The 14208-nt window shown below is 44.3% G+C and overlaps 1 protein-coding gene across 1 annotated transcript in view; it reads left to right on the top strand.

Moving 5' to 3' along the window:
• The window catches only part of LOC308135996 (transcription factor SOX-6-like), a 110711-nt gene that overhangs the window by 40168 nt on the left and 56335 nt on the right, over window positions 1–14208 (top strand). The window contains exon 4 of the mRNA XM_080504180.1: window positions 1127–1337. Coding sequence (XP_080360306.1) covers window positions 1127–1337 — 211 coding nt within the window. The remainder of the gene's footprint in view (window positions 1–1126; window positions 1338–14208) is intronic.

Here is a 14208-nt window from a genome sequence, read left to right on the forward strand (position 1 = left end):
AAATTTAGAGTTCTTGTGCCTCTTGCTTAACTTATAACCCGGAAAACAGCAGCGGTACACACACACACACACACACACACACACACACACACACACACACACACACACACACACACACACACACACACCAGAAGACACTCCAAGGATCCGTCAGACACCGATCGCTCATTATCAACGAGTCTTAAGTTACCAGCTTTGTGACGCCTTCGCTGAAACGAGATCAACCTCATTCAAGGGAAAGAAATCCTTTTGAGTGGTTCTTAAAGTGTGTGGTCGCCCCTCAGGGGGGCGCCAGAGAGATTGGGTGGAGTTGTGGGGGGGTTCAAGGGTAGAAATATTGGGGTTCAGGGCGATGCCTTTTCCCAAGTGTTGGTTTTTTTCGCCATGATTTCTTGATAACAAATAACAATTGAAGGAAAGAACTGGAGTGTAAAACATGTTCAAAACCTTTTTCAGAACCTTGTACATTGTAAGGTAACGCAACATTTCTAAAATGATATGTTTCAACATGATGAACCTTAGGAACGTCAAGGCACAAAATAAGTAGATTTGGGGTTGTGTGGTTTTATGCTTTAAAAATCTCTTCCATAGAGCCTATATTGGTTCTCACTCTCCTTTTTTTTTTTTTTTTACACCTTTGAGTAAATTATTTGTGTTATTTAAGCTGTTTGATTAGCTTGTTTTAAGAGCCGAGAGTGATAACTTCTATTTTAATGTATTGCTATTTATGATTTTAAGTAAATAAAACTCACATTTGCAGCCCTGAGACAAATTACACTTCTGGACTATACTAATTAATTCACGTGAATGTTTCAAGTTTTACAATTATCAGCTTGCCTTGAGTACCGTACTGATATGCTACCCCTGCTTTTATTTCAACCACAGCTAAATACTGGAGAAACATCAGTGTGTTCCAGATCGAACGTTGTAATCGTCACGTGTGCAGTCCTGAACTTGACATTTGTTGTGTCATGCCACTAAAGTAGAGCCCAGCTAAAGAAACATCAGCAGCAGCAGCTGGACAAAGCTGTTGGATGGATTTCTATGTTTTGCGTTTGAAAAATACAGAAGTTGAAAAAATGTTGTAGTTCATTCCTCTCTGTAACCTTGTGCCGTTCCCCTGCAGGACAATGAGAGCAGCAAAGGTTGCTCGCTCTACTCCTACCGGACCAACTCTACCTCTCCACCCAAGCCGGAGGAGTGTTCCCGGGATCGCGGGGAGCCGATGATCGGCCTCGCCTTCGGAACGCCGGAGCGCCGCAAGGGGAGCTTGGCCGACGTGGTGGACACACTGAAACAGAAGAAGCTCGTGGAGCTGACCAAGACGGAGCAGGACGGTGAGAGGAAGTCTGCGGTTCATTTTGTGTGTGTGTGTGTGTGTGTGTGTGTTTCCTTGAGTATGTCCTACTTGTAGTGTCTGCATGAAGAGTGCCGCACAATCTCCACTTTGTAGCCCTGCTGAACTGCACATTCACACCCAGAGAATATGGTCTCTTCTGCCTGACAGCTTCCCTTTGTGAACCGGGAAATCATGTAACTTCTGCTTCTCTCGTTCAGCCCTGAACTTTTTTTTTCACTTCTCAGGGCTTTTGAAAGAGTTTCATTAGCACCTATGGGTTTGAGGAAAAGGTATGACTCCACGAAGGAGTGTATGGTGATTCAAGGTTTGAAAAGTTGTGATTTATGAAGCTCTCAAACGTGTATTGATGGTTCCAGCCTTCTTGACGCTGATTATGGAGAAGATAGACTTCACCTGGAGGGGCAGATAATCATTAACATTTAAAATATCCTATTTTGTACAATCAGAGGAAAAAACAGCCACTGGGCATGTAAGATTTATTCTATTTTATTCTATTTTTGTGCTCAGAGCACTGCCTTTGCATTTCAACAGCTATCTCAAGTAGATATAGCTGGAGAGTACCTCAAGTAATACGGCTGAAATCCATTACTGGACTGAAGAGAGGCTGCACATACAATAACAAAACCAGCCTCCAAATTTGCTTGGAAGTGATAAATTTCCACAGGAGAGTAGCGTAGGATAACACATTTTGCGATACTGAAGTGAGGCTAATTTCGTGTGATTGTTTTGGGCGCTACAGCCCTGCTTTATGCACATTTGGTTTTGCTCCATCAGCCAGAAAGCAGGGCCAATAAACAGCAGGTCACACACACTGAGGAGTGTTTAATCATGTGGCACATTGCTGATTTTGAACAGTGAAGTCGCTTTCATTCTCTCACGTCGGACCAGACCGCTGCACGCCTGTGCAGATGAAGCGAGGGGAGAAGTTACCTGCATGTCCTGGTTGTCTCCCGCGTCCTCCTCACGGGCTCTTTGAACATCTGAAATTACACCTGACAGATCCCTCTCTCGTCAGATCACAATATCAATCAGTGAAAACACAGGTTTCCCTTTCACACCCCTGCCCCTCTCTGATCTGCTGCACTAACACAGGAAAGCACTGGAGTCTCCCAGCATGCACCGACTTGCCCTTTCCCACCCCAAAGCAAGCAGATCTAAAACCACCCAACACCCCTTTTTACTATTATGTGCACACAGTAATCGGGATGATATGAGAGCGGTGCTTGATCTCTCTCATTTAGAGGTTTTACTTTGTTATTGATACAGTAAAGTGGGCCAGAGTTGGATAGCCGGAGGCGTTATACAGTACACTCTGTCTTTAGTTGAAAGAAAGGTAGCGCTGCCTCTTATCTGCAGCTCGGAAACTGCAGGGATTGAAGGGAAAAACACTTTGTGCGTGTGTGTGTGTGTGTGTGTGTGTTCAAAAGTGTTGTGACATCTTCCTGTCAAATCAAAGCAGGCAGGAGTGGTAGGAACTGCTCGGGGACAGATTTAAGTGAGTCTTTTCTCTTCTCATTTTTTTTTTTTTCCTTCTTTCTCCCACACCACACACCGAGCACAACCACACCCGACCTTGCTCGTAACGAGATCGCTTGTTTTCAATTAGTCCTGAAGTTCTTTGAAACTCGACAGACTTGAAATAATCAATTAAAGGAAACACGAATACAACTTCTTTCGGTCTGCTTGGGAGTCATCGTGAATTGTGAATGTTTTCACTCCTCGTATGGCCACAGGAATATTTAGCGCTTTTTTTTTGGTTTTTCATTAAATGACCAATGCTGTATTACAAAAGTACTGTCCTGGACATCCACTGTCAGGTCACGAAGTTTCCTGCTTCGTTTTTGCTTTTGGAAATCTCGCGTTCATTAAAAGAAAAAGAAAAAAACACTAATATGGAATTGTGTGTCGAAATTACAACACATCCACCAATTGGAAAACAGGGCATATCACCTTCTGAGCCCAGTTTTATCTCTAAAGCTAAATAAGTAGCTGTGGGAAAGGATGAAGAGTGGAGCTGCGACGATTTGTCAGCTAATCAATTGGATCTGCCGATCGATGAAATTGTAACGGCTGCTATGAATGCAGAAATTGACAAATGTTATTATCATAACCAGATGTTTGTTCCAGTTTGCGATATAATACATTAGTGGTTGATACAAACAAGAAAATTCAGGTGAAATAGTTTTCACATTGATTTTAAATGCATTTTAAAGATTTAAAAACAATTCATCCAAAGAAATCGAAACATTCAAAACTTTAAAAAGCTGCCTTTTTATTTCTATTCTTCCTTTTTTTTAAATTTTGCCATTCTCAGGAATATTCCATTTAATCTTTCCTCTTTAAGAAAAACTAAAAGTGTACTTGAATTGAGAGCTCTTCCGACGCTAATTCGTGGCGTTGCCGTCCCACGTGATCGTTTCTGCACACGCTCAGGCAAAAAACAAATGAGATAAACATGAACGACATAACCAGGCACAGTGAATCACACATAGTCATTCTGCTTCCCGGGCCTTGTAAACACTCATGTGAATTGCTGCGATCCTTGAAGACGCATTGTAAAAATGTCTCTCACCCGGCGCCATGGTAATGCATTTCATTTTGAGATGAACGTCGCCCCACATATGGAGATTGACAGGTACGCCTGCTTCTTCTCTTAATGAGCGCAGCCTAAATGAGACGGGCTGATCAATAGGCTGAATGCTTTTTTTTTTTTTTTTAGTGCATCTGCCCACAATGAAGCAGCACACCTTTGTTAATTTATGGAAATATCTCCTCTTCACTTAATTGCCTTGGTTTCTCGTAAACTGTATCATTGTTTTGCCCCCATATTGTGAGGCTGCAACTCTTTTCCCCCCCATCCTTCAAATTCAGACCTTTCAAATAATTCCTCGCACATTTTTGTTGGAATCCTTCTTCAAGAGGCAACCTTGCAAAGTCCTCCAAATTCATAAACTGTCGCAATTTTTTTTTTTTTTTTTTTTTTTTTTTGTATGTGTGTGTTTTGTTAAGAGAAAGCGAGGCACACGGGAGTGCAAGGCCATCCGGGTGAATTGGCCAATGCTCTTCGTCCTGCTGGTGCACAAATTGGAGATAATCTGGTAATTGGAAGGTTCTACAGGTCTGTTCTGCATTTGCTCCCTGCTTCGTCGGCACCGTGCGAACGTTCAGGCTGAGTTTGTTCAGACGCATGGGCGGATTTGATCACTGTCGCTCACATGGCAAGGCCCTCAAAGCCTGAACAATGCTTCGTGCGTGCCTCCTGCTGCCAAGGGCTCCTTCAGCCGCGCCGAGCGGTAAAGATTGGCTGCATGATCAAATGGAGCGCACCCTATTAACCACCGAGCGCTCACTTAGCCCAACATCGCTGACCCCTCCGTGCACCGTAGCCCCAAAGCCAAAGCGTGCATCACGTCGTTGTTAGCCGTCCGCGGCGCGCTCACCCCCTGCCGGCGCGCTGTTAGCAGCCCGCTACTCGGTGGAGCCCTAAGTGCCTGTGACAGTTCTAATGAATAGACATGGCCTCGCTTTGCAGGGTGGGAGATTTTTCTTTCTTTTTTCTTTTTTCTTTTTCTACTTCTTCGTGCAACTGCAGCCTCAGCCTTTAAAAGCTTTATTAGGAACTCTTTGAGACCGTGTCAGGTAGCTGCAGTAGCACAACACAGCTGGTTGCTGAAAATACGTCCTTTTTCATCTGGACTTTCACAACATACACCCCAACAGAGTGAAGGTCTGCTGTTTTTTTTCTTGGCAGCTTTTTTTTTTTTGTCCGTTTATGTTGCGCCTGTCTTGTTCCAAGGCTCAGATACAAAAGCTGCCTGCATACAAAAGGCTTTTTCTATACTGTTAAAGCACTTAGCACTTATTAGACTGGTAGAATGGCTGCTGAATAAATTGTTCAAGGCCAGAAGGAGGGAACATCAGAGGGAAAAATAAAACATAATAAACTGGGCCCTAGACGCTCTGTTGAAAGGAAACGCGCCTCCATCCTCAGTCATTTTGTAGCTAAAAATAAGAGATAGAGAGGATGGGAAATCAAAGCCTGGAATACGTGGAGACAAAAAAGCCCAAACAATAATCTCTCAACACCGATTGGTGCCTCATCAGCAATCATTAATCTTAATTCCCCTTGTCTCTTTGAGCTGTCATTATCAAAAGAGATAAAACTGGAAAGGACACATTTAAGTAAATGCCAAACCAAACCAGCCTGGGCTGCTGCCCGGCGGACGGTGAACCCAGTGAAGTGAGCAATCAAGATCCCTCAGTTTTGATGAGTGAATTATGATTTATCTGTATTGTGGTGCCTTCCCGGGGGGGCCGACCTGCTGTGGATCGGGGTGGGTGGGGATTGGCACCGGCAAACTGCCCCCGTGCCAACTTAGTCAGCCATCTAATGTGCCCAGCTCGGCTCCGGCGCCTGGCAAACACTTAACATCACTCTGATCCCTTACTTACAGCAGCGCCGGGCGAATTACTGTACCATTCAACGAGAACGTGCTTAATTAGTGGTGCACCCGAAGTCGAGTGGTTTCTAAAACACACACCTGAGTGACTAATTCATTGGTTAACTGAGACCACCTTAACTGGACCCGTGTTTCATCTCGGTCCCTCCGACAAGGACGTATCATTCATTAACACTTAGAATTGATATTGTACTGGTCTTGAAACATGTGGCAAAATCTGTTTATCATTTATGTTTATGAATTATAATCTAGCAGAATAGAAATTTTAATTCAAACATGGTATTGTGTGTGTGTCTGTGAGTGTGCAAGCTTTCCAGAGCAGTGTGATTGTTTTTCTCTGTAGTTTCATTTTCCCCCAGTGAGCCTCTATTACTTCAAGTTGTCCTCCCCTGAGGTTAAAACCACCAACCACTAACTTTTGATAATGTAAAATGTTAAAAAGAGTAGATATTTGCATGCAAGTGTCGGGAGTAAAACTATGCAGTAATGAAGTAATAATACTTTGTGACTCCTCCAATATGAAAAGATGTGATCAAGAGGAAAAGGGATTTAATCCATCACAATTGCAGAATATTGATCTTTTAAACATGAAAAAAAAAACATGTTTTGTCGACATCCCGAAGCGATTATTTGTAAAAAAAAAATAGATAAAATAAAAAGATCTGTAAACACCACCAACTGCTCCTCCCATCATGTGGAAATGGGCAAAAACTCATCTTCTCGTCTGACATTAGTGGTCCTATGATGATGTGGCTTGTATTTCACAAGCCATCGTGACTGTCTTGGTTGAAGAAACCTGTAATAACTCATCATTTAGAGTTCAGATTAAAGCTTGTGTCAAACCTCCTCACATTTTCTTCCCTGCAGAATGTTTTCAGCTCCAAATGCTTTCAGTAAAAATTCAAATGAATCACTTCTCTTATTCGTGTGTGTGTGTGTGTGTGTGTGTGTGTGTGTGTGTGTGTGTGTGTGTGTGTGTGTGTGTGTGTGTGTGTGTGTGTGTGTGTGTGTGTGTGTGTGTGTGTGTGTGTGTGTGTGTGTGTGTGTGTGTGTGTATGTGAGAGGAGCCACAGACATAGTTTAATATATGTTATGCTCTGCCAGTCAAATGCAGATAAAGTTTTATTATTTTTTGATGTAAAGATTGAACCGTCATGCTGCTTCCCGTGTGGCTGCAGCTTCCTGAGCCTCGCTCTGTCCGGTCTGGAGGAGTCTGCACTGCCTCTTGACTTGCAGCCAGACCAGGCCAGAGCCGGGCACCCGGTCACCCATGTAATAGCTTCCCCAGCTGGATGAGGAGGTCACGTCAAGGCCAGGCCTTCCTCTCACCCTCGTTTGTCCGTGACAATAGAGACATCCTGCCAGGCCCTGGCTTTGTACTGCCCCTCTGCTGAAAGCCTGCTTCAACGTCTCCGCTGCCACCGCCACTCAAACTGAAGGAACGTGCGCTCTACCCCCCCCGGAGGGGTGATCCGGTCACTTGGAGATGTGTGCAGTCATGTCGACGTTCAATGTGGCACCTCTGCGTATTGACGGGCGGTGCCTGCGTGGCAATTTCGAACCTGGGGTCAAAACATTAGCCGTGAGATTCCCACCTTTTGTCACAGAGCGAGAAATGGATCTGTCTCCCAATTAGCGGCTCAGCGACGAGCCCGGGCCTGTCCTGTCAGTAAAACTGCTCCAAGGTTAAATCAACCGGGATTTTTCTCAGCTAAGCTGAAGAAGAAGCTCCGTCCAAGACTGAACTTGGAATTCGAGGGAGTCCTGTGTGCTCTGACCTCTGTGTGTGTGTGTGTGTGTGTGTGTGTGGCTTATGGATTCATACTCTCAGGTGCATGTAGTTGTGATGACAGCTTAACAGGCGAGTTGGGTCAGCCCCGGGAGTTAAGCGCATTGACTAATTAACAAAGCCTTGGCTCTGGTACTATGTTTGCCTTCCTCTATGGGATTGGCAGCTTGAGCTGTGATTGTGTGCAGGTAGGGGCTTTGTCTGCGTCTGCCCCTGTGTGTGTGTGTGTGTGTGTGCGTGTGTGTGTGTGTGTGTGTGTGTGTGTGTGTGTGTGTGTGTGTGTGTGTGTGTGTGTGTGTGTGTGTGTGTGTGTGTGTATGAAGACGAGCATATGGACCCTGCTGACCAAATCTCATCCCCTGCTTACGGCACGTTGACCAGCAGCGTTTGGAGGCTGGACTTTATACCGTCAAGTCTTTTAATGCCCCGTATGTGTTTTCCCGGGTGTTCGGTGGTCAGCGCTGCCCCGCTCGCCTCCGCCAACGGTCTGACTCCCCACGGACTTTTTGTGGCGGGTTTCAATCTCTTCCTCGGTAACCGATATGGATCTTAGGACTAACGATCAGCCGCAGCCCGCGGGTCTGTGACTACAGATACAGTCAGCGGGAGATGCCCGGTAACCCTCTCCCGCCCAGCTTGGCTGCGAGCCAGCCAGCATATGGTGCGGGCGCATGCTATGTGGTTTTGCCGCAACAGTTCTGAAAGCCATCCAAAAGAATCGGATTAAAGAGAAATGTCATCTTTTTTTCCTTTTATTAAAGTGAAATCCAAAATTGCTTGTGATCATTTGGTAAAGGCCAACATAATATGTGCAATGAAAGAGAAGCAGCCAAGTCGGATCATGTCTGCAGTGACTGGGGCGTGTCAGAGACACTCTTTAAAGATGTGGACCTTAATTAGCTGCATTACAAATTGTTACTCATGATCCTTCACACATATAAATAGATCTCACCCAGAAAACTGGACAGACCTTCCCCGTGCCTGAACATTTTAAGCAGAGAAGTTAGATTTTGGAAAAGATTATGTACCAAAAGCAATGAATAAATAAAACGTCGACATAAGCAAAACTTGCTTTTCTCTTTCAATCATCAGCCTCTAAGTGGATCATCGTCAGAACCAGCTGTGAAAAATAACTAAGTACATTAACGTAGCAGAAAAGTACATATTTGGGCATGTTTAACTTCACGTGACAGAAAAACATCTCTGCTTATGACGACACAACCACACTTAATATCACAAGCTTTAATTCCCAACTTACCAACTTCTAATGTTTAACTTATAATAACAATATCCAGTCGAGGTTTTATATTTCTATGAGTCATTAACAGCTTGACCGAACTGTGATTTTCCCCACTTAAACTTTTTTACGTATTATTTTCTGTAAATGATGCAATCACTCACTAAAAATTATAGACTTAATAAAAATCTGAGACAGAAACTTTTTTGTTCCTATATTTTTTGAGCCCTTAAATCCACTCAACTCGAGAAATATTGTGATTTTTACACACTGATGCTTCACTGTTAGTCATGTAATGTCATATGTAAGCAAATAAAACGTCACTTTTAATTGTTATTACTGCTCGTAATTGAACTTGTTTTGTTAGTTTAGTTCAGTTAGGTTGATATTCTTATCTTCTAATCAACAAGGCCCACAATTCAGAGCAAACCTTTCTGTATGCAGACTTTTTTCTTTCTTTCTTTCTTCCTTTCTTTCTGATTGTGGTGGCGATGGAGCCTGTTAAGACCATCATACATGATGATAGGCTCTGTCTCAGCGGGCACGGGGAGCAGCTGCGTCATGTGCGTCTTCTGCTTTTCCATCCCGTCCTTTTAATGAAGTGGAGGTTTTCTGCCGGATCGGGGCCAGCGGGGTGCGGTTTGGGGTTTCGGCGGCCATGTTGGACCCGCTCGCCTTTTTCTCCGTCTTTGGTCAGCGGCGGGGCGGTTGTCGACTCAGCCCCAGACTCGCTTCCTCACTGATACTTGGCTCCCTGACCCTGCACCCAAACCACAGGCTCCACCCACACCGGCTGCCCCGAAGGGAGGGAGGGGGGGGGGGGGGGGGGGGGGGGGGGAGGGTGGGGGGGGGGACCCAAAAAACAACGCTCCTATTGTGTCTGAACCACACATCTCGCCGGCTGTGTGTGTATGGCTGTGTCGATATATGTGTGTGTGTGTGTGTGTGTGTGTGTGTGCGCTAAGCAGGGCAGGGTTTCATATATCAAGTCTAAAGTGGAACCAGAAGCCGGGTCTTGAACTGGTGTTTTAGGAGCGTGTGTTTCACAAAGGAACAGTTTTGTCTCGTGTCGTGCGTGCGTGCGCGTGTGTGTGTTCAGGCTCACGCTCCAATATTACTGAAAACAGAAGTCGTACTCCCTGACAATTTTCACTTATTACCTGCATTATTTTAAAGAAGTAACAAGCTGCTTTTTAGCCTATTCTATATGCTTGTGAAATTATGACAAATGTACAAAAGTGCATTTGGAAATAAAAACAGACAACAACTTAAAAATGTCCGCAAAAACAGACTTTTTATGTGTACTGGCTTCATTTCATTTCCACATAAAAGCAAACCTGGAAAGTATAAGATGTTTTACTCATTCAGCTCATTGTAGCTTAAGGATCATCCACTGTTAACCTCATCACCACCATGTCAGCACATTACCTATAAAACCAACTTGAAAACATTCCCGTTTGCTGCAAAGAAAATATGCATACATTAAAGTGAATGTTGCCATTTAATGCACTTTTTTTTACAAAACTGCAATATACAACCTCGCTCCTCTCCAGAAAGGAGCCGCATTGTCATCGTCAACAGCAGCATTTTTGCAGAATTCCATGTTCCAATCAAGTCAAATCTGACTCCATATGCAGCTGTGGTCTTTACGTTTCGGGACATCCAAATTGTTACGAGGACTGTCGGCAGCAGTGCAGCAGCTGTTGTAATCAAACTGGATTTGATACTAAGGCCAAAAAGGTGGCGAGCTTTGACTGCAGCATGTTGCTGCCGCTCACTTCTGCGTCTCTGCTGTGCTTCGTCGGCTGATCTTTTGCAAATCGAGCCCCGCAGGTTTCTAGCCTGTGAGCCGACACATTGACACATCTGAACTGAGCCAAAGTGAGCTGACCTTCAGGTTTGTGCACAGTCAGAAATGCACGGCGGTGAGAAAACTGTCACGTGTTTTACGCTTTTTGAAATAAGGTTTAGTGAAGAAACTAAAATAGACCATTAAAAGTAGGGTGCCAGGCGTCTCTCTCTCTCTCGTCTTTGGCTCAAATTAGTCCGTGTTTTCCAAACGTCGGGGGCTGTAGTGTGCGCTGTGACGCCGCTGCAGGCCCGGGCCGCTCAGACTCCGCAGCAGGGATCAGCAGTTGGGCTTTTCTAGTCTTAAACTCACACCTTCAGTAGAAACACTATCCTTTGTCTAATTCAGGGCCGCAGGGCTTTGACGTGCTGCCTCTGGCGGCCCGCCCACCTTATATCACATGAAGTACTTCGCACTGCTGGGAGGGAGTACTGCTGGAGTATTTTTAGCATGGGTGGTCCCAGTGTGTATCAGAGCCCCACCCTGGCAGCCGGGCAGCCGGGCACTGCTCACGACTGAGTCAACTCGTGAGGCTGCAGGTGAAATAAATTAAACAATTATTTTGGGCCTCAGTTAGAAGTCAAAGGTCGAAGGTGAAATATAAGTCGAGCAACTTGAAAACTGAGCTTTGTGCCTGCACACAAAGTTCATCATCAGGCTGCTTCTATTGCACGTTGTTAATAAAATAGTCAATTGATATATACGCATGTAAGAAATATAGCGTGCACAATATTCTTCACCTGAGCTCAGAAGATGACAAATAAGACAAGCCATTAAATCTTTTTCACAGTGTTTGATCAGATCATTTTATAATGAGACATAATTATTTATTCTTAATCATCCGTTCTAATGGCAGTGGGGGCCGAGAGGTTTGAAAAGCAGACTTGGGATCAGCTGATGTGTCGCCATTGTGGCTCCCTGAGCAAGACCCTTGACTCCCATCAGCTCTCTGGAGTGACGTAATGTTGCTGCATCTCCACATACTGATGCGGAGATGCAGCATCGGATACGTCAGTGTGGAAAAAAAATTGTTTCCCCAACGCCATTGATAAAGTGTGAATAGTTTGTTAATCCATCTTTGACTGTTTGCATGCACTTTTAGATGAACGATAGCCCTAATTTCAAGCGTGAGTTTGTTCTTTATAAGACATTTCTTTTATTACAAAGTCATTTTCCAATGCTTCTTGAAACAGCTGATTAATCCCAAAAGCTTTGACGTAATTATTGTTATGTAAATAGTGAAAGTAAATTAATTGTAAATCTGCTTTTTGTGCATCAAAACATTGAATCATAAAGCACAATTTCTGACATGTTGCTCCTGGTGTGGTCCTGTGCAGTGTGTGTGTGTGTGTGTGTGTGTGTGTGTGTGTGTGTGTGTGTGTGTGTGTGTGTGTGTGTGTGTGTGTGTGTGTGTGTGTGTGTGTGTGTGTGTGTGTGTGCGTGTGTGTGGAGTGGGTGATGTGTGTGGAGAAGGTTACATATGGGCTACTATCTCTCTGAAAAAGCCACCTCCCCCTCGCTCAGGAGAGCCGGCTGCTTTCACGGGCCATGTTCTGTGACAAGAGAGTCTGGGTGTCGTCTGACAGATGAAAATAGTGTGTGTGAAATGGACACCGTGCTAACACGCAGCCGGGCTAACCACTCTGCAGTTTAATGGTTTTACAACACCGAGCGAACGAGCGAGCGAGTGCACGCCTCGGACCATTGGAGCAGCATGCGCGCGCGTGTGTGTGCACGCATGTGCATATGCATGTGTGTTTGTGTTTGTGTGTGTGTGTGTGTGTGTGAGAGTATGCATGCATGTGTGTGTTATGTTTCCTGTCTGTGCAATTAAGTGTCTCAGCAGTGTGCCGGTATTCTTTAATCAGCGTGTGTGGTGTGCATGTATGTTTTAAGCTCCGGCATTCTCGTATCTGTGTGTGTGTGTGTGTGTGTGTGTGTGTGTGTGTGTGTGTGTGTGTGTGTGTGTGTGTGTGTGTGTGTGTGTGTGTGTGTGCCCTCCTCCTGGCTGGGCTGTCTCCTCATGTTTGGACATATGTTGAGTTTTATTTCACTGAGACATCAATCCTGCTGGCCAGCTGTTAGGACAGCTGCTCGCTCTCTGTGCTTCTCTTGCTCTATTTCTCTCTTTCATTGGCTCTGGCTCCGTCTCTCTTTATCTTTGCTCCTATCTGTCTGTTTCTCTTGGTCGGCCTCTCACTCTTCTCACTTTTCCCCCTAATATTACTGTATTTCTGTATTTATTTTCTGTCAGTCTTTTATTTTATCCTGTACACTCTCTCTCTCTCTCTCTCTCGCTCTCTCTCTCTCTCTCTCTCTCTCTCACACTCTGTCTCTCTCTCTCTCTTCCTCTCTCTCTCTCTCACAGTGATGTGGGGTCTGCTGAAGTCGTACCACTGACATAAATTTGGAAGTGCAAAGTGTAGCTGTCAGCTTCCATTTACACGCGTTCGGTAGTGAAGTGAAGACACGAGAAGGTTTTTGCAGCCGTGGCTGTGCTACACAAACACCAGGCACCCACCAGAACACAGACCTTTGTTATTCTTGAAATTAACTAGTTTTTCAGATCAATGCTTTATTTTTTTTCACTCTTTATCTTGGCGCTCCACCTCTTACAACCCCAAACTTCTTGCTCTATGTGGCTGAAAGCTTCAGTGCCCATCAAGCGAAATGAATTAATTTAATAAGCATTAAAGCTGAATATGCATCTCAATACAAGTCGCAGGCCAAACAAGTGTTGTTTTAGCAATTTTCAGTCTTCAATGACAAAGTCAAGCAATGATGAATACATAGTGTGTAGTTTAATAAGCATGCAGTCCTCAGCTACACAGGCGTGATGAACGCTTTCCACACTTTCACTTGTGTTTTCGTGCTGCTCAGCAGTGAAGCGTCACAGAGGAGCAGGTCACCACAACAGATTACAGCTACGAGTTAAACTAAAACATGTCAGATGTTAATTGACGTTAGTTTGAGCATACGCAAATTCAATTTTAATTAAAATTTAGTTTAAAAAAAAAAGGTAGGTGATTGAGATAGAAGTTAAATGGTGCACCTACATGCATGCTGGACTAATAAATACAATCTACATTGTGACATGTAGATTTTGCTCCTTAAAACAAATTTTAATTGGATGCATGACTAAACCTGGTGATGCATCCAATATACTTTCTTGCTTTGTTGAAAAGTTGTCTTTTAAAGTAATGGCTTCTTTTCACTGGTGATGGTTTTCACTTGGAGGTGTACCTGTACCTGTACCTGTACCTGTACCTGTACCTGTACCTGTACCTGTACCTGTACCTGTACCTGTACCTGCCTCACCTCACGCCAAACTTCACTACATGTATTTGCTTATTCTCCTGTAGTTGACACATTACTTCTATCTGCACCCCTAAACTGTACACCTGTAAACTCTGAAATCTAAAATAGTTTCTATCATCCTCTTATTACATTTAATTGAATATTAGATGCTTATTTGTTATCTGCAAGCCTCCTATAGCAAAGTCCCAAGACCTC

The sequence above is a fragment of the Blennius ocellaris genome (assembly GCF_963422515.1).
Source record: "Blennius ocellaris genome assembly, chromosome: 11".
NCBI classification, from domain to species: Eukaryota; Metazoa; Chordata; class Actinopteri; order Blenniiformes; family Blenniidae; genus Blennius; species Blennius ocellaris.